The 22,629-nt window shown below is 56.0% G+C and overlaps 1 protein-coding gene across 1 annotated transcript in view; it reads left to right on the top strand.

The window, feature by feature from the left end:
• DCHS1 (dachsous cadherin-related 1) overlaps nucleotides 1–22,494 on the top strand; it is a 35,186-nt gene extending 12,692 nt beyond the window's left edge. The window contains exons 2-21 of the mRNA XM_033862448.2: nucleotides 1,671–3,575; nucleotides 9,311–9,499; nucleotides 9,590–9,821; nucleotides 9,951–10,187; nucleotides 10,519–11,544; nucleotides 11,766–11,959; nucleotides 12,170–12,266; nucleotides 12,369–12,526; nucleotides 12,697–13,561; nucleotides 13,657–13,896; nucleotides 13,991–14,116; nucleotides 14,911–15,120; nucleotides 16,150–17,028; nucleotides 17,153–17,266; nucleotides 17,438–17,649; nucleotides 17,739–17,893; nucleotides 18,089–18,219; nucleotides 18,335–18,618; nucleotides 18,947–19,085; nucleotides 19,415–22,494. Of these exons, the coding sequence (XP_033718339.1) occupies nucleotides 1,791–3,575; nucleotides 9,311–9,499; nucleotides 9,590–9,821; nucleotides 9,951–10,187; nucleotides 10,519–11,544; nucleotides 11,766–11,959; nucleotides 12,170–12,266; nucleotides 12,369–12,526; nucleotides 12,697–13,561; nucleotides 13,657–13,896; nucleotides 13,991–14,116; nucleotides 14,911–15,120; nucleotides 16,150–17,028; nucleotides 17,153–17,266; nucleotides 17,438–17,649; nucleotides 17,739–17,893; nucleotides 18,089–18,219; nucleotides 18,335–18,618; nucleotides 18,947–19,085; nucleotides 19,415–22,026 (9,885 nt within the window). The 5' untranslated portion in view covers nucleotides 1,671–1,790 and the 3' untranslated portion in view covers nucleotides 22,027–22,494. The remainder of the gene's footprint in view (nucleotides 1–1,670; nucleotides 3,576–9,310; nucleotides 9,500–9,589; nucleotides 9,822–9,950; nucleotides 10,188–10,518; nucleotides 11,545–11,765; nucleotides 11,960–12,169; nucleotides 12,267–12,368; nucleotides 12,527–12,696; nucleotides 13,562–13,656; nucleotides 13,897–13,990; nucleotides 14,117–14,910; nucleotides 15,121–16,149; nucleotides 17,029–17,152; nucleotides 17,267–17,437; nucleotides 17,650–17,738; nucleotides 17,894–18,088; nucleotides 18,220–18,334; nucleotides 18,619–18,946; nucleotides 19,086–19,414) is intronic.
• Nucleotides 22,495–22,629: the final 135 nt, after the last annotated feature.

The raw sequence follows: 22,629 nt of genomic DNA, 5'->3' as shown, positions 1-22,629 counted from the left end.
GAATGATCCAGCAAGGAGATAAAAATGTGTCCATCGGATGTAGAGTACAGCGATGACTGGAAGCTTAGTGAAAGCAGTGTCACAGGAGAGGAAGACTCTCTGTGTAGATGGAGGAGGGGGTGAGAGGTGAGAAATTGGAGGAAGTGAACAAACCTTTCAGAGAGGGCAATGTCTCCACGGATTCGGCTCTCACTCAGTCCTTAAAGGCCTTCATGGGGCTTTAGGCCTCCTCCTTCTTGAACGTCAGCAGCATTTGAAGCCCTGGCTCCCTTAGCCACAGAGGCACCGCCCTTCCCTGGATTTGTTTCTGTCTCTCTCTCTGGCCAGTTAAGGCTGCCTTGGTCCAGCTGATGGTTCAGGCCCGAAATCTGCCCATTATCCGTGACTCCTCCCACTCCCTCATCCCCTGCCTCAAGCCATCATCAAGTCCTGCCTGTTCTACCTGCGAAACGTCCGGCAGAGCTATCCGCTTCTCCCCATTTTCATTGCTAACACTCATCCAATTCACCGTCAATTCACCCTCACCTGGACTCCCCCAAGTGTGTTACAAGGGCTGTCCTAAGATAACCTTCCCATCTGTGTGATCCTTGTTTACAAAGGGGCAGCAATAGAGATCTTCACAAGACGTAAGCCATATTGCAGCACCCACTCTTAAGATGCTTTCACGGCTTCCATTTGTCCCCGGCATAAAGTCAGAATCATCAGTATGGCCTTCAAGCCCCTGCCCCATTTCATACCTTCTGCCTCAGCACTCTACACCTCACACACGTTGTGCCCTACCTGCCCGGACACCCTCAGCCCCTTCTTGACTGCGGACTCTAGGCCTCCCATTCAGTTCCCTCTTCTGAATGTTTCTGTATCCCCCTTCTCCGCCCACCATTGTCTAGCAAATACCTACATTAAGTAGATCCTGACTTGAATGTGGCTTCCTCAGAGAAGCACTCCCTGACTCCCTGACTGTGGTAAGCCCCTCCTCTATCTATGCCTTCACAGCTCCCGGCACTCCTCCCTCACAGCCCTTATCACACTTCTAATTACTTGTCCAAGTCCTGGACTGTTTCCTGTATTCTCTGAGGTGTCTCCAGTGCCTCCACATAATAGGTGCTCAATCTCTTGTTAAATAGAGAGGGAAGTAGGGCTAAAGGTGTATATATATATATATATAGAGAGAGAGAGAGAGAGAGAGAGAGAGAGAGAGAGAGAGAGAGAGAGATTATATATATATTATAGAGAGAGAGAGAGAAAGAGAGACTTCAGCATAGTTAAATGTTGGTAGAAGGCTCTGGCAGAGAGGACATTGTTGAGATTCGGGTGAGGTTGCCAAGCACATGATTATTGAGGTATTAATCCTGGATGAGAAGAAAAATGGGAAAGAATTGGCCACACGTTTAAGTCTACAGATGGAAGGAAGGGAGTCTGAAGGCATTTAGGTCTGAACAATAGGAAAAAACAATCTGCTGGGGGGTGGAGGGGGGACGGGAATCAGAGTGGGATGGGACCTGCCAGGTAAAGACTGGAGTGGGTCCTGAGGAGCTTCCTGGGCCCCAGACGGTGTGAGGCAGCACACGCAGGGCCACTGAGCATGCTTGAGTCCTGGTGTGGCCTAGACCCCAGCCTGGACGGTTGATTCCTCCCCCATCATGACCTTTTTGCTTCCGATTTTCTCCCAGGCCAGGAATCGTGAGCTGGAGCCAGGGTCCAAGTTGGATCTGATCCAAAGCCTGAGATCAAGCTGGGCCCGGAGCCTGGCCTGGAGCTGGAGCCCGAGTCACAACTGGACTGCCCCTGCCATGCAGAAGGAGCGGGGCATTGCACCTTCTTGCCCAGGCATGCAGAGCCCCAGGCCCCTACCCCTGCTATCACTGCTGCTGCTCCTGGGCGCGGGGGTGCCGGGCGCCTGGGGCCAGGCTGGGAGCTTGGACCTGCAGATTGACGAGGAGCAGCCAGCGGGCACACTTATCGGGGACATCAGTGCAGGGCTTCCAGCGGGCACAGCAGCACCTCCCATGTACTTCATCTCCGCCCAGGAGGGCAGTGGTGTGGGCACAGACCTGGCCATTGACGAGCACAGCGGGGTGGTCCGTACAGCCCGGGTCTTGGACCGCGAGCGGCGGGATCGCTACCGCTTCACTGCAGTCACTCCTGATGGCGCCACCGTGGAAGTTACCGTGCGAGTGGCTGACATCAATGACCACGCTCCAGCCTTCCCACAGGCTCGAGCTGTCCTGCAGATACCTGAGCATACCGCTCTTGGCACCCGCTACCCACTGGAGCCTGCTCGTGACGCAGACGCTGGCCGCCTAGGAACCCAGGGCTATGCGCTGTCTGGTGATGGGGCTGGAGAGACCTTCCGGCTGGAGACACGTCCCGGTCCAGATGGGGCCCCAGTGCCTGAGCTGGTAGTTACCGGGGAGCTGGACCGAGAGAACCGCTCACACTACATGCTGCAACTGGAGGCCTACGACGGTGGTTCACCACCCCGGAGGGCCCAGGCCCTACTGGACGTGACGTTGCTGGACATCAATGACCATGCCCCAGCTTTCAATCAGAGCCGCTACCACGCTGTGGTGTCCGAGAGCCTGGCCCCCGGCAGTCCTGTCTTGCAGGTGTATGCCTCTGATGCCGATGCCGGTGCCAATGGGGCTGTAACTTATGAGATCAACCGGAGGCAGAGCGAGGGTGACGGACCCTTCTCCATCGACGCACACACGGGGCTGCTGCGGCTGGAGCGGCCACTGGACTTCGAGCAACGGCGGGTCCATGAACTGGTGGTACAGGCACGGGATGGAGGGGCTCACCCTGAGCTGGGCTCGGCCTTTGTGACGGTGCACGTGCGAGATGCCAATGACAATCAGCCCTCTATGACTGTCATCTTCCTGAGTGCGGACGGCTCCCCCCGAGTGTCTGAGGCTGCCCCCCCTGGCCAGCTTGTTGCTCGAATCTCTGTGTCAGACCCAGACGATGGTGACTTTGCCCATGTCAATGTGTCCCTGGAGGGTGGAGAGGGCCACTTTGCGCTCAGCACCCAGGACAGCGTCATCTACCTGGTGTGCGTGGCTCGGCAGCTGGATCGAGAGGAAAGGGATGCCTATAACTTGCGAGTTACTGCCACAGACTCAGGCTCACCCCCGCTGCGAGCCGAGGCTGCCTTTGTGCTGCATGTCACCGATGTCAACGACAACGCCCCTGCCTTTGACCGCCAGCTCTACCGACCCGAGCCCCTGCCTGAGGTTGCGCTGCCTGGCAGCTTCGTGGTGCGCGTGATGGCCCGGGACCCTGACCAGGGCACCAACGGTCAGGTCACCTATAGCCTGGCCCCAGGTGCCCACACCCGCTGGTTCTCCATCGACCCCACTTCAGGCATCATCACCACAGCTGCTTCACTGGACTATGAGTTGGAGCCACAGCCGCAGCTAATTGTGGTGGCCACGGATGGGGGCTTGCCCCCTCTCATCTCCTCTGCCACAGTGAGTGTGGCCTTGCAGGATGTGAATGATAATGAGCCGCAGTTCCAGAGGACTTTCTACAATGCCTCCTTGCCTGAGGGCACCCAGCCCGGAACCTGCTTCCTGCAGGTGGGTAAGCCCCCACCACCACCCCGCACACAGCAGGATGATTCTGTGGGCAGGAGTGGGTCGATCAGAGGGTCACAGGGGACCTCAGAGCAGGCACCAAGCCTTGCAGGTGCCATCTGTTGATGGTGACATATGCCAGAGGGTTCGGTCCTACTCGATGAGCTCCACAGTCTGTGCGGAGGGTGAGGATTAATGAGAAGACGAGAAAGCAGGGTACAAGAGCTGGGCCAGGTAATCTTGGCAGTTGAGAGAATTAAGATTGGATATAGAGAAAATGTGTCTTGCGGTGGCAGGAAATGAGAGAGGACTCTTTAAAGTTTCAAAGTTGTTCTGCAGGGCAGAGACGGAGATCCTGCACACCCATGTGGCTCCTGTTCCCCAAGGGAGATGCCAGCATTTACAGATCTCTCCAACCCTAGTCTAGTGCTGAGGTGTCCTGGAATACACCCCCATCCCTGCCCTTGGAACTGAGCCTTGATGGGACACTTGGGCTCAGGCACGAGGATGAGAGACAACAAGAAGTATCCAGTGAGATCCCAATGTCCAGAGCAGGAAGACCTCAGAGGAAAAGGCAGGAGCCCTGGAGAGGTTGTGGGGGCCACAGGCTTCCTGCAAGTCAGGCTTGGAGGAGATGGGTGGAGCATGAAACTGGAGAGGCAGGCTGAGGCCAAACTGCAGAAGTCCTTGGACACCAAGCCGTGAAGGGCTAGGGCTTTACTTGGAAGGCAAAAGAGGTCACTGAACTTCTTTGAGGCAGAAAAGGCATAATCAAATTTGGTTTTGTTTTTTTTTTCAAGACTTTATGTTTTGGGGGCAGTTTTAGATTCATAGCAATATTGAGTGGAGGGTACAGATTTCTCATATACCCCATGCCCCCACTCATAGCCTCACGCATTATCAACATCCCACGCCAGGGTGGTACATTTGTTACAACAGATGAACCTACATTGACACATCACTGCCACCCAAGTCCATAGTTTACATTAGGGTTCACTCTTGGTGTTGTACATTCTATGGGTTTGGACAAAAGTATAAAGTATATATATAATTGACATATATAATGACATACACTATAGTATTATAGAGAGTAGTTTCACTGCCCTAAAAATCTTCTGTTCTCTACCTATTCATCCCTCCCTCCTCACTACAGATTGTTTTTTTGTTTGTTTGTTTGTTTTTTGGCCGTGCCACACAGCATGTGGGATCTTAGTTCCCGACCAGGGATCAAACCCGTGCTCCCTGCATGGAAGTGCACAGTCTTAACTACTGGGACCACCAGGGAAGTCCCATTTTTGTATTTTTTTTTTTTGGAAGCTAACTTGCTTTAAGGGTGAAAGAGAGATTAGATCAATGGTAAGTGATACATTCAAAAATTAACTTACCCACTGTAAGCCTGGCACTCTGCTGGGCCCTGAGAACAAAGAAAGGAAATAGTCTTATTCCCAGGCCGGTCCCAGTCTAGGCAAGGAGACACACCAGTAACTAGTAATGCATCAGGCTGCATATGAGGTGCTGTGGAAGCCTAGAGGCAGACCTTTGCAGAAGCAGTGAGACTTTGCCAAGTGGATAACATGGGGTATGAGGACAGGGACTCCAAGGCCACAGAAAGAGCTACAGAACACCATGATGTGTTCATGGAACTGCATTGTTCAAGTTGGCCTCGACTGTGCTGATGAGAAAGAGTTATGGGGAGGTGAGACAAGCGAGTAGACAGGGACCAGCTGCCAAGCTTTGACTTTATTTTAGAAATCACAGGGAGCCATTGAGAGGCTCTAGGCAAATCTGATACGTCTTCTGGAAAGATTGCTTTGGCTGCCCCATGGAATATGGATGCAGGAGAGGAGACTGGGGGCAGGGTGGTCTCTTAGGAGATTCGTGCTTGAAGTCTTTATGTCTCAGAAGTCCAGCAGATCCCCGAGCATTTTCTAGGAGCTGCCTGTTGGCCTAGACTTTCAAGCCAGTGCCTAGGCCTGGCTGACCTCCTGTCTGGCCAGACTCTGGGTACTTGCCTGCCTACTGCTGTCCAGCTCCCACCCACTCTCCCATGTGTTTACTCTCCCTCTTGGCCCAGGACCAATGGGCTGTGGCTTCCAAACGTCTTCCCTCCTCACTAGTGCCTGAAGCAAGAGGGCATCTCTCCAGGTGGTTTCCTGGAGTTTTTACTAGTAGTAATCATAGGGAAGCAGGGGTAAAAATGACCGTTGGGTGTTCATAACTGTTACAAGAAGTCTTAATATTTGATTCATTCAGTATTCGTTTATCAAGTATCTGCCATGTGCCTGTCATTGTTTTAGGGACCCAGAACACAGTAATGACTGAGTAACCACTACCTAATTCATGGAGTTTATAGTCTAGAGGTGAGATTCATATGCAGAGAAACAGTTTTATTCCAATAATAAAAACTTCTATATGGGGATATTCATGAGGTACAGATAGGCAGTTCGAACGTTTTCTCAAAAGAAAGGACCTTTGAGCTGAGACTTAAAAGATGAGCAGGAGCTGATGAGGGGACGAGATAAGGGAAGGGTTGAAGCAGAGGTGACACGCAGAGAGAAGTGGAAGAGCTTGACTTGTCTGACTCGTTCAAGGGCCTACAAGTGGCTCGGTATCTCTGGAATTTAAGGTGTGAGATAAAAGAGTGGGAGACGAGACTGCAGGAGGCCAGACAGTGAGGAGTCAAGCCAAGCCGAGGAGTTGGAGCATTTTTCTTTCGGGGACACTGAAGACATCTGAGTAGAGGAATAATATGACATTTGTCTTCTCAAAAGATGCTTTTATTAGTTAGTGTAGAGCAGTGGTTCACAACGGCTGGTGATTTTGCCCTCTGGAGGGGACATCTGGCAATGTTTAGAGACAGTTTTGGTTGTCACAACTGGTGGGATCTATTGGTATCTAGTGGGTAGAGATGCTGTCAACATCCTATAATGCACATGACAGCACAACAACAAAGAGTTTATCTGATCCAAAATGTCAGTCATGCCAAGGTTGAGAAGTCCTGGTATGGAGGACAGATCGGAGGGTCAGGCGCCTATGAGAAGGGAGCTACAGTAGTCCAGGGGAGAGACGACTCAGGCCCAAGTCAGGACAGTGATAATGGTGATGGAGAGCAACAGACAAGTAGAGGGATAATGAGGATTTACTTAGTCCCTGCTTGATTGATATGCCAAGAGAGGAAAAGGGAAGAACACATTGCTGGCTCGAGCAACTGCGTGGATGGAGGAATCATTAGAGAGGGGTTGGGATTATCATGAGTTTAGTTTAGGACAGGTTGGATTTAAGGGGCCTGTGGGACGTCCAAGTGGAGATGTTGAGCAGGCATCTGGATGTACAAGTTTGGAGCACAGAGGAGTGGTCTGGGTCAAAGTACAGATGAGGGTCAAAGCCACAGCAGTGGAAGAGAAGGCCCTGAGCGTGTGCAGAATGAGAAGAGGCCAAGGAAAGATTCCAGAGAACAACAGTGTATAACAGACAGAGTAAGGAGAGGTGGAGGGAGGCTGGGAGTGGGGAAGCAGTGGGTGGAGAAGCAGGAGAGCACAGTGTTAAAGTGTCAAAGCAGGAGGGACACCTGGGAAGGAGGTCAGCATGGGGCAGATGAAGTAAGTTTGTGGTCTGCTAGGAATTTTAGAGAGTTCACAGATGAAGGTCTTTATTTTCTCCTTGCACTAGTGCATGTGATGAGAGCTAGGGGTGGGGTGGGGTGGGGACAAGAGGAGAGAGATGAGGTTAGTTACAGCTTTCAGGCAGAGCTGGAAGTGGGAGCTGACCAAGGTTGGACTATGTAGCAAGGCTGAGAGCCTGCTGAAACTGGAGACTGCAATTGCACTAGGACCTCTGAGCAGGGGCTGCACAGGCCAGAAAATTCACTTCTGCCTTGGTCATTTCCAGTCAACGGCCCCTGCGCCTTTTGGGGTCACTTCCTGACAACTTCTCTTGACCACTATTTATTGCTTTCTTCCTGCAGCGGGTCAGAGGGCAGAGGTCTTTAACAGCTTCTGGAGACGGTGCGGCAGCTGTGCTGCAGCCTGCCAGACTGATCCAGGGGGAAGTTTGTCTCCTGGGATATCCAGGCCCACAGCCATAGTAAAGAGTTGGGGCAGGAGCTGTTTCCAGGGTTCAGCATGGCAAGGTCTTAGTGTCTCTCAGGAGGGTAAACAATGGCACAAATCACTTCTGTCAAAGGCCCGGGCAACGATCAGCAGTCCTCGGCTAGGCTTCTCTCTGAGCAACATTTTCTGGCCAAGAAAGGGGAACTCTCCAGCTTCCTTTTGCAGCATATCATGACCCTGAGGCCCGTGTAGCCACAAAGAGTACTTTGTCACAAGCTACAGCAGCCTGCACCAGCTAACTCACTACTGAGGGCCTAATGTGCACCCAATTTATAAAACTTAGTTTGAAAGAAGCTTTTGTTGTAAGGCAGGGCAATCTGAATGTCTGTTTACTCAATGAACAAATATACATAGAGTACCTACTGTGTGCCTGGCCCTGTCCTAGGCTCAGAAGCTTTTGGAATGGTGTCTCCTGCTGATCTGGCTCTGAAATGTTCAGAGGCTCCTGACATTGGTGTCCAGTCATAAACTCTTCCTGAGCCAGTCTGGGAGATGCCTGAGAAGTCACCAGGAAAACCTTCCCCTATTTCTTAGTTTTGGGGAGCCCCTGGAACTTAATGACCTCGGTATTTTCCTATAGACCTGCAGTTCTCCCTTTCTCATTTCCAATGAGGTTGGCTTGAGAGATGAAGGGACGCTAAAGGTGCCTGAGCCACATCCCATAAATTCATAGTGCAGATCCTGATCACTCCAGTTACCAGATCCGAGTACCAATCGGATCCCACTTTATAACCAAACGCAATAAAGAGCAGGCCTATAACATCAGTCTCAATAACTCTGTCGGTCAGCCAGTTCTCTGATTGGAGTGATTATGAGACTGGGCGATGGTTATTAACTCCCTGTGACCCACCTGGAATTTGCTATCACAGCCCTTAGCACTCTCCTTTTAAGTACAGTTGGTCCTCATCATTTGCAGATTCTGTATTTGTGAATTCGCCAACTCTCTAAAATCTATTTGTAACCCTTGAATCAATACTCATGGAGCTTTCACAGTCATTCCCGGACATGTGCAGAAGGATGGAAAATTCAAGTCTCTCGACAAGCACATTCCCGGCTGAGGTCGAACAAGGCAATGCTCTGCCTTCATGTTACAGCTCTTATATGGTAAACAAGGGTCCTTTTCGTGGTCTGTTTAATGCCACGTTTTTTGCATTTTTGTGCTTTTTGTTTGGTGATTTTGCAGTATAAAATTGTCCCCAACTGTAGTGCTGAAGTGATGTCTGTTTTCCTAAACACAAGAAGGCTGTGCTGTGCCTTATGGAGAAAATACATGTGTTAGATAAGTTTCATTTAGTTATGAGTTGTGCCATTGGCCATGAATTCAGTGTTAATGAACCAACAATATATATTAAATAAGGTGCCTTTAAACAGAAACACACATAAAACAAAGTTCTATATTGACCAGTCGACAAAAATGTTGTGATCAGAGTTTCACAGGAACCTAACGCAAGTGGTGAGGTCTGAGCTGGGTTTGGATTTTGGCCCGTGTCCTACTAGTCCCTTCTGTGTGTCCACCATCCCAAGACTCTGGGCACCAACTGGCCCAGGGCCTGCTCCTTCCAGTTGCCCCTTAGTTATGGCTTTTCTGGCCAAAAAGACGGGGCATTACTCACCCCAGCCTCTCCCCAGGTGACAGCCACAGATGCAGACAGTGGCCCATTTGGCCTCCTCTCCTATTCCTTGGGTGCCGGACTTGGGGCCTCAGGGTCTCCCCCATTCCGCATCGATGCCCACAGTGGCGACGTGTGCACGACCCGGACCCTGGACCGCGATCAGGGGCCCTCAAGCTTCGACTTCACAGTGACAGCTGTGGATGGGGTGAGTGGACAGTCTGTGGGCAGACTGGGGTAGGGCATTCAGCAGGGCCAATCAAGGGCCACCTGACTTAATGGCTGCATGTCTCACCAGGGAGGCCTCAAGTCTATGGTGTATGTGAAGGTGTTTGTGTCAGACGAGAATGACAACCCACCTCAGTTTTATCCACGGGAGTATGCTGCCAGTCTGAGCGCCCACAGTACCCCAGGCACAGCTGTGCTGAGGGTGCGTGCCCATGACCCTGACCAGGGACCCCACGGGCGACTCTCCTACCACATCCTGGCTGGCAATAGCCCCCCACTGTTTGCCTTGGATGAGCACTCAGGTGAGGATCTTCACATTCCCAGGGCTTGCCTCCCCATCTGCCTAAATGAAGCACTGCCTGCCCCCCACCCCCCAACCTTTCCAGCTCTATTCTGTTTCCTTATACCTCTCCACTTCTCCGTCCTCCCAGGGCTGTTGACGGTAGCCTGGCCCTTGGCCAGACGGGCCAATTCCGTGGTGCAGCTGGAGATCGGGGCTCAGGATGGAGGTGGCCTGCAGGCAGAGCCCAGTGCCCGAGTCAACGTCAGCATTGTGCCTGGAACTCCCATACCACCAGTATTTGAGCAACTACAGTATGTCTTTTCTGTGCCAGAGGATGTGGCACCAGGCACCAGTGTGGGTGTAGTCCAAGCACACAATCCATCAGGTATCACTTATCATTATATCCATTCGGTGCCGTACCCAGACACCCCAACATAACCCTCGAGTATCACACCACTGATAGCCCCAATACAAAACACTCTGGTTCCAATCCCCGCCACCTCCGTGGGCATGGTACAGGCACTCTGCTTCATCCCCAGGTACACGAATGTCACCCTGGTGCCACCCAGCTTCTCTGCCAACACCTGCCCCTCCCCCTAATACTTCGAAAGGCCCAGGTGTGGGCACTGCCTAGCCCTTTTGGGGATCAGAGTCTGGGCTCCAACTCAATAGGTGCCCTCCCATCTCTTTTCTGACCCTTCTTTCCTCTTCCCTAGGTCGCCTGGGGCCTGTGACCCTCACCCTATCAGGTGGGGATCCCCGAGGACTCTTCTCCCTAGATGGGGCCACAGGGCTGTTACAAACGCTTCGAGCTCTGGACCGGGAGCTGCTGGGACCAGTGCTAGAGCTGGAGGTACGGGCAGGCAGTGGAGTGCCCCCGGCTTTCGCCGTAGCTCGGGTGCGTGTGCTGCTGGATGATGTGAATGACAACTCCCCTGCCTTCCCTGCACCTGAAGACACGGTGTTGCTGCCGCCAAGCACTGCCCCAGGGACTCCCATCTATACACTGCGGGCTCTGGACCCCGACTCAGGCGTTAACAGTCGAGTCACCTTTACCCTGCTTGCTGGGGGTGGCGGGGCCTTCACTGTGGACCCCACCACAGGCCACATACTGCTTATGGGACCTCTGGGGCCTCCAGGGGGGCCAGCCCATGAACTGGAGCTGGAAGCCCGGGATGGCGGCTCCCCACCCCGCACCAGCCACTTTCGACTGCGGGTGGTGGTACAGGACTTGGGGACCCGTGGTCTGGCTCCCCACTTCGACAGCCCTACCTACCGTGTGGACCTGCCCTCAGGCACCACCCCTGGAACTCAAGTCCTGCAAGTGCAGGCTCGAGCACCAGATGGGGGCCCTGTCACCTACCGCCTTGCAGCAGATGGGCCAAGTAGCCTCTTTGGCCTGGAGCCACAGACCGGGTGGCTATGGGTGCGAGCAGCACTGGACCGTGAGGCCCAGGAGTTATACACGCTGAAAGTAATGGCAGTGTCTGGGTCCAAAGCTGAGTTGGGGCAGCAGACAGCCACAGCCACCGTGAGGGTCAGCATCCTCAACCAGAATGACCACAGTCCCCGCTTGTCTGAGGAGCCCACCTTCCTGGCTGTGGCTGAGAACCAGCCCCCAGGGACCAGTGTGGGCCGGGTCTTTGCCACTGACCGAGACTCAGGACCCAATGGACGTCTGACCTACAGCCTGCGACAGCTGTCAGAAGACAGCAAGGCCTTCCGCATCCACCCCCAGACTGGTGAGCACTGGGACCCAAAATCTGAGAGCCCAAAGCCTCATCCTCTGACTGGGTGAGCACCCAGACACACTCCCCAGAGCCTGGCCACGAGGACCAGGACTGAGCTAGAGTTTTACCCGGGCATTCCCTTCCACACTCCCCAAACCCCAGCCTCTCATGGACCTCAGGCTCTGCATCCCTAGCTACCCCATACATGATCTCTGTCTGTCCTGCACTCCCAGGAGAGGTTACCACACTCCAAACTCTGGACCGTGAGCGGCAGAGCAGCTACCAGCTCCTGGTGCAGGTGCAGGATGGGGGGAGCCCACCCCGCAGTGTCACAGGCACCATACACATTGCAGTGCTCGACCTCAATGACAACAGCCCCACCTTCCTGCAGGCTTCAGGGGCTGCTGGTGGGGGCCTCCCCATACAGGTATGTGAAGCTGCAGTACTCTGCCCTGAAGAAGTAAGAGGGTATGTGGGTCTCTGCTTAGAACTGTAGGTGTAAGTAAGAGAGTCTGCGTCTTGGAACAGGTTTGAGAGCAAAAACGGGGCTCTGCCTGAACATAGGTGATGGGAACTCCATCCTGAGTTGTCTCAAGAACAGGAAGGAGACAACTGTAGATGAGTTGTGTTCCCACAGGTACCAGATGGTGTGCCTCCAGGAACGCTGGTGACAACTCTGCAGGCCAGGGATCCGGACGAGGGGGAGAATGGAACAATCCTGTACATGCTAACTGGTACGGGGGCTGGAGAGAAGGGAGTTGGTGGGTGATGGCAGGCCCTCATGACACGCCCAGCTCTGGAACCCAAGGCCTCGCCCTTCCTCTGCCTGTCCCCAGGTCCTGGCTCAGAGCTCTTCTCTCTGCACCCTCACTCAGGGGAGCTGCTCACTGCAGCACCCCTGACCCGAGCAGAGCGGCCTCACTATGTGCTGACGCTAAGTGCTCACGACCAAGGCAGGCCCCCTCGGAGCTCCAGCCTCCAGCTGCTGGTGCAGGTATGGCTGCCCTTCCTCCAATCTGTCCACGTCTCCTTGGTCACCAGTGTGGGCATCCTCTCCTCTAGTCAGGCCACTCTGACCGCCCTTCCTGCTACTCAGCAGGCCAGCCCAGATTCCCTTTTACATGGGTCCGCCTGATTCCGTACTCCCTTCTGGGTCCACAACAGGTGCTTCCCTCAGCTCGCTCGGCTGAGCCTCCGCCGGAACCCTCAGACCCAGACCCGGCCGCACCTGTGCCTGTCGTGCTGACCGTGACAGCAGCCGAGGGCCTCCAGCCCGGCTCTCTGTTGGGCTCGGTGGCGCCGCCAGAGTCGGCGGGAGTGGGCGCACTCACCTACACACTGGTGGGCGGCGCGGACCCGGAGGGCACTTTCGCGCTGGACGCGGCCTCCGGGCGCTTGTACCTGGCGCGGCCCCTGGACTTCGAGGCGGGCCCGGCGTGGCGCGCGCTCACAGTGCGCGCCGAGGGGCCGGGAGGCGCGGGCGCGCGGCTGCTGCGAGTGCAGGTGCGCGTGCAGGACGAGAACGAGCATGCGCCGGCCTTCGCGCGTGACCCGCTGGCTGTGGCGCTTCCGGAGAACCCAGAGCCGGGGGCGGCGCTGTACACTTTCCGCGCGTCGGACGCCGACGGCCCGGGCCCCAACAGCGACGTGCGCTACCGTCTGCTGCGCCAGGAGCCGCCCGTGCCCGCGCTTCGCCTGGACTCACGCACCGGGGCGCTCAGCGCCCCGAGAGGCCTGGACCGGGAGACCACTCCCGCTCTGCTGCTGCTCGTGGAAGCCACCGACCGGCCTGCCAATGCCAGCCGCCGCCGCGCAGCACGCGTTTCCGCGCGCGTCTTTGTCACGGATGAGAATGACAACGCTCCGGTCTTTGCGTCGCCCTCACGTGTGCGCCTCTCTGAGGATCAGCCGCCGGGGCCCGCAGCGCTGCACGTGGTAGCCCGGGACCCGGACCTGGGCGAGGCTGCACGCGTGTCCTATCGCCTGGCAGCTGGCGGGGACGGCTACTTCCGGCTACACCCCAGTACCGGTGAGTTGGGCCGGGGGTGGGGGTGGGGACGAGGAGGGTGCTGATGTGGGGCGAGTGTTGAGGTTTCCTTCCAACCCGCCCTACCGCTCAACTAGGAGCGCTGTCCGTGGTGCGGTCCCTGGACCGTGAACAGCGAGCTGAGTTCTTGCTGACTGTGGTGGCCTCCGACCACGGCTCCCCGCCGCGCTCAGCCACACAGCTCCTGACTGTCAGTGTCGCCGACGTCAACGACGAGGCACCCACTTTCCAACAGCAGGAGTACAGCGTCCTCTTGCGTGAGAACAGCCCGCCTGGCACATCTCTGCTCACTCTGCGGGCAACCGACCCAGACCTGGGTAAGGCCTGGGGGGATGGGTTGAAAGAGGGATGGACTGGGTCAAGAAAGGGTATATTCACCCTCTGATCTTCCCCCACGCTGCCCCTCCTCAGGGGCCAATGGGCAAGTGACTTATGGAGGCATCTCTGGCGAAAGCTTCTCCCTGGACCCAGACACTGGAGTTCTTACAACTCTTCGGGCCCTGGATCGGGAGGAGCAGGAGGAGATCAATCTGACAGGTGCGCGTTTGCAGGATCCCCAAAACCTGAGGCGCTGTAAACAGCAGTGTTACATGGGCAGGACCCGCAAAGTACATTTTATAAGCTTACAGCACAGTTTCTATTATATATATTTTTTTATTTTATTTTATTTTATTTTATTTTATTTATTTATTTTTGCGGTACGCGGGCCTCTCACTGTTGCGGCCTCTCCCGTTGCGGAGCACAGGCTCCGGACGGGCAGGCTCAGCAGCCATGGCTCACGGGCCCAGCCGCTCCGCGGCATGTGAGATCTTCCCGGACCGGGGCACGAACCCGTGTCCCCTGCATCGGCAGGCGGACTCTCAACCACTGCGCCACCAGGGAAGCCCTCTATTATATTTTTAATCCTTTTGGGGAGTCAAGAGTTTGGCAGAGTGCAAGTTGAACTGACGTCTAGGCTGTCACCAGTGTGATCACACTAACTCTCAAATGCATAATGTCGCAGCTATGCCCTCTAGGGTTCCCTCAGGTTACACTGCAGCCGTTTAACAGAGGAGCAAGTGGATATTGAGTACCAAAGAGATTAAGTAACTTGCTTAGGCTAACACAACTTGGAAGTGGCAGAGCTGGGACTTGAACTCAGATCTTTTGTTACCTCACTTAGTGCCTTTTCTGTCACACCACCACATATATGTATGTGTGCCTGTGTGCTTGCGGGGTGTGGAGAGAGGGACATATTCTGATTTTTGTGTGCACCTGGGGAACACTATGTGGTGTGGATTCCTCCATGGGATGGGAGCAGGCTGGATCTCACTGATTTTGCTTCCCGATAGTGTATGCCCGGGATGGGGGCTCGCCTCCGCTGTTGACCCATGTCACAGTGCGAGTGGCTGTGGAGGATGAGAATGACCACGCCCCAACCTTTGGGAGTGCCCATCTCTCCCTGGAGGTGCCTGAGGGCCAGGACCCACAGACCCTTACCACGCTGCGGGCCTCTGACCCGGATGTGGGAGCCAACGGGCAGCTGCAGTACCGCATCCTGGGTGAGAACCTTCCCGCACCCACTTGCCCAGGTGTACTCCTTGTTGGCCTGTGTCAGACCCAGCGTGCCCGGGTCTCCTTTTCCTTCTCTTTATGTTTCTGTGTCTCCAAGCATCTATTTCTGTGCCCCTCCAGTTCTTGATCTCCTCTTTGTCTCTTTTTATCTTTTTGTTTCTTTTCTTTCTTTTTCTTTCTTGATTGTCTCTCCCTGTAGAGCAGTTGTTCTCAAACTTTTTCGTCTCAGGAACCCTTAACATTCTTAATTTTTGAGAACTGTAAAGAACTTTGGCTTATATGATGTCAGCATTTATTGATATAATAAAATGTGAAATAATAATTTAATATATAAAATATATAGTAAACAAATTATATCAGTATTTACAATATTTGATATTAAAGATGAGAAAATTTTAAAATATCATTGCAAAACAAGCCAATGAAGTATACCACTTGCTGTATTTCTGCGTAGGCCCAAGGAAATGTTAGGGTTTCAACTAACAATTTGTTGGACAGTAATGAGGTTACAAAGATTACAGCATGTATAACCGAACGCAAGCCAGCAAAAACGAGTGAATCTCTGAAAACAACACATATTTATGCTCTAAACTTTCTACCTAGAATATTCTGGGAAACACAAGACTACACAAGCACACACATTCCATTAACCATCCAAGTCATGATGTCATCACATGTCATGTAGCATCCGGACCCCACTCTGCATTTGTGAGTTGATGAGAATGAAAAAGTCATATAATGTCTTAGTATTACTATGAAAATAGTTTTGATCTTATGTACTCCCCAAAAGGGTCTCAGGGGAATCCCTGGGGTCTGCAGACCACACTCTTAGAAAAGCTACTTTGCAGTGTCCTTCTTTACCTTCTGTGTTTCTCTTTGTTTCTCTGCCTTTATCCCACTTTCCCTCTTTTCTCTCTCCCTCTCTCTTTCTCTTTCTTTGCCAGGTTGCCTGTAAATCACCCCCACTCCCATGGGCTGACACATGTATGTTTATGTGTGCATGCCCTTCTCTGCAGATGGGGACCCATCAGAAGCCTTTGTTCTGGACCTAGCTTCAGGGGAGTTTGGCACCATGAGGCCACTAGACCGGGAGGTGGAGCCAGCATTCCAGCTGCAGATAGAAGCCCGGGATGGAGGCCAGCCAGCTCTCAGTGCTACTCTGTTTGTAACAGTGACAGTGCTGGATGCTAATGACCATGCCCCCGCCTTCCCTGTGCCTGCCTACTCTGTGGAGGTGCCTGAGGATGCACCTGCAGGGACCCTGCTGCTGCAGCTACAGGCGCATGATCCTGATGCTGGGCCCAATGGCCGCGTGACCTACTACCTGGGTGCAGGTGCAGCAGGAGCCTTCCTGCTGGAGCCCAGCTCTGGGGAATTGCGCACAGCCACAGCCCTGGACAGAGAGCAGTGTCCCAGTTATGCCTTTACCGTGAATGCAGTGGATGGTGCAGCTGCTGGACCCCTAAGCACCACGGTGCCTATCACCATCATGGTGCGCGATGTCAATGACCATGCGCCCACCTTCCCCACCAGTCCCCTGAGGCTGCGCCTGCCCCGCCCAGGCCCTAGCCTCAGTACCCCAACCCTGGCTCTGGCCACTCTGCGAGCTGAAGACCGTGACGCTGGTGCCAATGCCTCTATCCTATACCGGCTGGCAGGCACACCACCTCCTGGCACCACTGTGGACTCTTACACTGGTGAAATCCGTGTGGCCCGCTCCCCTGTATCCCTGGGTCCCCAGGATCGTGTCCTCTTCATCGTGGCAACCGACCTTGGCCGTCCAGCTCGCTCTGCCACTGGTGTGGTCATTGTTGGGCTGCAGGGAGAGTCTGAGCGTGGACCCCGCTTTCCCCGGGCTAGTAGTGAAGCCATGCTCCGTGAGAATGCACCCCCAGGTGGGTGCCCAACCGTGTCGCCCCGCTTTGTATCCCTGGATGGGTTGGGGTTACTAACTGAAAACAGTCCCCAGACTCCCTCAGTCTAGTGCTCACATTTCAACCAATATCATCCCCTCTGCAGGGACTCCCATTGTCTCCCCCAAGGCTATCCATACAGGGGGCTCAAGTGGACCCATCACATACAGCATTCTCAGTGGGAATGAGAAAGGGACATTCTCCATCCAGCCTAGTACAGGTAAGGGGCGGGAGCAGGGGGCTCTGTGAGGGGACAGGCTCCTGGCGGGGGTCCTCTTTGGGCCCGAGGAGTCTCTGGTTGGGGAGAGGCTGCCCTTGAGTAGCGGGCCGCAGACAGGAGGCTCTAGGGCAAGCAAGAGGTCTGTCGGTGATACATTCCACCTCCCTCCAGGAGCCGTCACGGTTCGCTCAGCAGAGGGGCTGGACTTTGAGGCAAACCCACGGCTGCGACTGGTGCTGCAGGCGGAGAGTGGAGGAGCCTTTGCCTTCTCCGTGCTGACCCTAACCCTGCAAGATGCCAATGACAATGCTCCCCGCTTCCTGCGGCCCCACTACGTGGCCTTCCTGCCTGAGTCCAGGCCCTTGGAGGGACCCCTGCTGCAGGTGTGGGGTGTGACGGGAAGATGGGGGGCAGGGCTGGGCGGACTTTGTCTGTGGCCAGCCCAGTGCCAGCAGCCTCCTGCTTTCCCCAGGTCGAAGCAGATGACCTGGATCAAGGCCCCAGTGGACAGATCTCCTACAGTCTGGCCGCATCCCAGCCAGCCCGGGGATTGTTCCGTGTAGACTCCGCCACAGGCACTATCACTACCACAGCTATCCTGGACCGTGAGATCTGGGCCGAAACACGGTGAGGCTCGGGTGGGTCTGTAGACCCTGAGACTCCATCCCAGGTCCATCCACTTTTGAGCCCCGCATGGAATCCCCTTCAATCCCTAGGCCACGTCTTGAGTTCCCCACCCCCCAGCCTGTCCTGAGCCCTCCTATCCCTGCCCAAGGTTCTCCCTTATCCCCAGGCCCCACCCCGATTGTGCTCTGTGTTCAGGCTGGTGCTGATGGCCACAGACAGAGGAAGCCCAGCCCTGGTGGGCTCAGCTACCCTGACGGTGATGGTCATCGACACCAATGACAATCGCCCCACCATCCCCCAGCCCTGGGAGCTCCGAGTGTCGGAAGGTGAGGACTGGGTAAAGTGAGAGGTACAAAGGGCGGTAGGGAAGCACTTTTCCCCACTCTGGGGCTCCAGGGGCCTCTGGGACCATGCCAAACACACTTGTCCCATGTATTGCAGATGCACTATTGGGCTCAGAGATTGCACAGGTAACAGGGAATGATGTGGACTCAGGACCAGTACTGTGGTATGTGCTGAGCCCTTCTGGGCCCCAGGATCCCTTCAGTGTAGGCCGCTATGGTGGCCGCCTCTCCCTCACGGGCCCCTTGGATTTCGAGCAGCGTGACCGCTACCACCTGCAGCTCCTGGCACATGACGGGCCTCACGAGGGCCGTGCCAACCTCACGGTGCTCGTGGAGGATGTCAATGACAATGCACCCGCCTTCTCACAGACCCTCTACCAGGTACTGATGCCCCACCTCTGGGCCCAGAGTTGTTCACAACGGAGGGGAGTGACAAGGCTGGAAGGATCTGAGGTGGGCTGGATGTCAGAACTGACTTGGGGACGGATCTTTGGGGATGTAAGACCAGCCTTATAAGTCCTGGGAACTGTGTCCAGGTTCTTCATCCGGTGCCCACAAATGGGGGAAGGGGCACAGTCCAAATTCTAAGGGGTAGATGCGCTCCAAGCTAGGACGGATGCCAAGCAGAGCTCATGAGACCAAGCTCCGGAACATAGGCTGAGTGGGCAGCTGGGACGCTTGGCCTTAAACCCTTGTCCTCACACCTCAGGTGATGCTGCTTGAGCACACACCCCCAGGCAGTGCCATTCTCTCCGTCTCTGCCACTGACCGGGATTCAGGTGCCAATGGTCATGTCTCCTACCACCTGGCTTCCCCTGCTGAGGGCTTCAGTGTTGACCCCAACAACGGTGCGTCCTTCCTGGGATCTACCCCTTATCCTTGACTGTGCTGGGCCATGTTTTGACCTCATTCCTGGAATTTCTTGCCTGAAGTCTTTAACTCCCTAGATCTCTGACCCAGGGAGGACATTTTCTGCCCTTTGTCTCTATTTTAAGCACTGTCCTGACTGCATGCCTAGAAGCCATTCTCTGAATCCTGGAGGCCCCTCTGTAATCTCCTAGCACACGGGCCACTCCCTGGAGTCTGACTTCCAAGGCCATTTCCCAGTCCTCGAAGGGTCACTCTGCTCACCCACAGCCTCTGCTGATGGCATATTTCTCTTCCCTTCTCATCTCAGGGACCTTGTTCACAACAGTGGGGACAATGGCCTTGGGCCATGAAGGGCCAGGAGTGGTGGACGTGGTGCTGGAAGCACGAGATCATGGGACGCCGGCTCGGGCAGCACGCACCACAGTGCACGTGCAGCTGCAGGACCAGAACGACCACACCCCGAGCTTCACATTGTCACACTACCGTGTGGCGGTAACTGAGGATCTGCCCCCTGGTTCCACCCTGCTCACCCTGGAGGCCACAGATGCCGACGGAAGCCGCACCCACGCCACCGTGGACTACAGCATTGTCAGTGGCAACCGGGGCCGAGTCTTCCAGCTGGAACCCCGGCTGGCTGAGACTGGGGAGAGTGATGGACTAGGCCCCCGGGCCCTGGGCTGCCTGGTGTTGCTTGAGCCTCTAGACTTCGAAAGCCTAACCCAGTACAATCTAACTGTGGCTGCAGCTGACCGGGGGCAGCCACCTCGAAGCTCGGCTGTGCCGGTCACCGTCACTGTGCTGGATGTCAATGATAACCCACCTGTCTTCACCCGAGCATCCTACCGTGTGGCAGTACCCGAGGACACACCTGTTGGAGCCGAGCTGCTGCACGTGGAGGCCTCCGACGCTGACCCAGGCCCGCACGGCCTTGTGCGTTTCACCCTCAGCTCAGGCGACCCTTTTGGGCTCTTTCAGCTGGATGAGAGCTCGGGTGACTTGCGACTGGCCCACCCCTTGGACTGTGAGACCCAGGCTCGACATCAGCTTGTCGTGCGGGCTGCCGACCCTGCCGGGGCACACTTTGCTCTGGCACCAGTGACCATCGAAGTCCAGGATGTGAATGACCACAGGCCAGCCTTCCCGCTGGGCTTGCTCAGCACCAGCCTGGCAGAGAACCAGCCTCCAGGCACTCTCGTGACTACTCTGCATGCGACGGATGGCGATGCTGGGGCTTTCGGAAGGCTCCGCTACGACCTGCTGGACGCTGGGCCGGGGCCTGAGGGCCGTGAGGCATTTGCGCTGAACAGCTCAACAGGGGAGTTGCGGGCACGAGTGGCCTTTGACTATGAGCACACAGGAAGCTTCCAGTTGCTGGTGGGTGCTACTGATGCTGGGAATTTGTCAGCCTCAGTCACTGTGTCAGTGCTGGTGACTGGTGAGGATGAATATGACCCAGTGTTCTTGGCTCCAGCTTTCCACTTCCAAGTGCCGGAAGGTGCCCGGCGTGGCCACAGCCTGGGTCACGTGCAGGCCACAGACGAGGATGGAGGTGCTGATGGCCTGGTGCTCTATTCCCTTGCCACCTCTTCCCCCTATTTTGGTATCAACCAGACTACAGGTGCCCTGTACCTGCGGGTGGACAGCCGGGCACCAGGCAGCGGAACAGGCACCTCTGGGGGTGGGGGCCGGACCCGACGTGAGGCACCACGGGAGCTGAGGCTGGAGGTGGTAGCACGGGGGCCTCTGCCTGGTTCCCGGAGTGCCACAGTGCCCGTAACTGTGGACATCACCCACACTGCGCTGGGCCTGGCACCTGACCTTAACCTGCTATTGGTGGGGGCTGTGGCGGCCTCCCTGGGAGTCGTAGTGGTGCTTGCATTGGCAGCCCTGGTCCTAGGGCTGGTGCGGGCCCGGAGCCGCAAGGCTGAGGCGGCACCTGGCCCGATGTCACAGGCAGCACCCCTGGCCAGTGGCTCTCTACAGAAGCTGGGCCGAGAGCCACCCAGCCCACCGCCTTCAGAGCACCTGTATCACCAGACTCTCCCCAGCTATGGTGGGCCAGGAGCTGGAGGACCCTACCCCCGTGGTGGCTCCCTGGACCCTTCACACTCAAGCGGCCGAGGCTCAGCGGAGGCTGCAGAGGATGACGAGATCCGCATGATCAACGAGTTCCCCCGTGTGGCCAGTGTGGCTTCCTCTCTGGCTGCCCGTGGCCCTGACTCCGGCATCCAGCAGGATGCAGATGGACTGAGTGACACGTCCTGCGAGCCACCTGCCCCCGACACCTGGTATAAGGGCCGCAAGGCAGGGCTGCTGCTGCCGGGTGCAGGGGCCACTCTGTACCGAGAGGAGGGCCCCCCAGCCGCTGCCACAGCCTTCTTGGGGGGCTGTGGCCTAAGCCCTGCACCCACTGGGGACTATGGCTTTCCAGCAGATGGCAAGCCATGTGTGGCAGGAGCACTGACGGCCATTGTGGCTGGGGAGGAGGAGCTCCGTGGCAGCTATAACTGGGACTACCTGCTGAGCTGGTGCCCTCAGTTCCAGCCGCTGGCCAGCGTCTTCACAGAGATCGCCCGGCTCAAGGATGAGGCTCGGCCGTGTCCCCCGGCTCCCCGTATTGACCCACCACCCCTCATCACTGCCGTGGCCCACCCAGGAGCCAAGTCTGTGCCCCCCAAGCCAGCCAGCACGGCTACGACCCGGGCCATCTTCCCACCAGCCTCTCACCGCTCCCCCATCAGCCATGAAGGTTCCCTGTCCTCAGCTGCCATGTCCCCCAGCTTCTCGCCCTCACTGTCTCCTCTGGCTGCTCGCTCACCTGTCGTCTCGCCATTTGGGGTGGCCCAGGGCCCCTCAGCCTCAGCACTGAGTGCAGAGTCCGGCCTGGAGCCACCCGATGACACGGAGCTGCATATCTAGCTGTGGCCCAGGCTGGGCCCCGACCTGGGATGCGCACAGTGTCCCCAATGCAGGCCCCATCTGAGCCTGCCCTGGGCAGCCTCGGACCATGATTGGCCGCGGGGGAGGCCAGATCCCCACCCCAGAGTCCTCCAGTGGGGACAGGTCTCACGTCTCACCCTGGCCCTGTCAGAGCACCAGCACCACGAGGCCCTGTTGGGCACTGACCTGTGGCCGGGTCCGGTGTGGAGAGAAAGATGATGAAGTAGGCAGCAGCCCTGGGTCCTCCTCAGTGAGGGCTTCTTGCCCTGTGCCAGCACCCTGAGATGGAGCTGAGACTTTATTTATTGGGGGGTAGGGGGAATGGGGGCAGTCCCTCTAACTTGTTTGGGCCCAGCTCCTTTGGGTTCCACTGACACCCCTGCCCCTGCCCAGAATCAAGTGCCAATTCTCACTCTGGAGCCTTAATAAACTGCAGTTTGTACCCAGTGTCCGGCTCTGTTCTGTGGGGGCCGTAGGGGTGGGGGGATGATGGGAAGCCACCTGGCACACTGTGGACACCTCAGGAGTCACAGAAGCTGGTGGACACAGGGGCATCTAGGGTGGGAGCGAGTGGGGATGGCA

This window comes from Tursiops truncatus, chromosome 8 (genome assembly GCF_011762595.2).
Source record: "Tursiops truncatus isolate mTurTru1 chromosome 8, mTurTru1.mat.Y, whole genome shotgun sequence".
NCBI lineage: Eukaryota > Metazoa > Chordata > Mammalia > Artiodactyla > Delphinidae > Tursiops > Tursiops truncatus.
The sequence above is the reverse complement of the archived record's forward strand: the minus strand, read 5'-3'. Positions and strand labels throughout refer to the sequence as shown.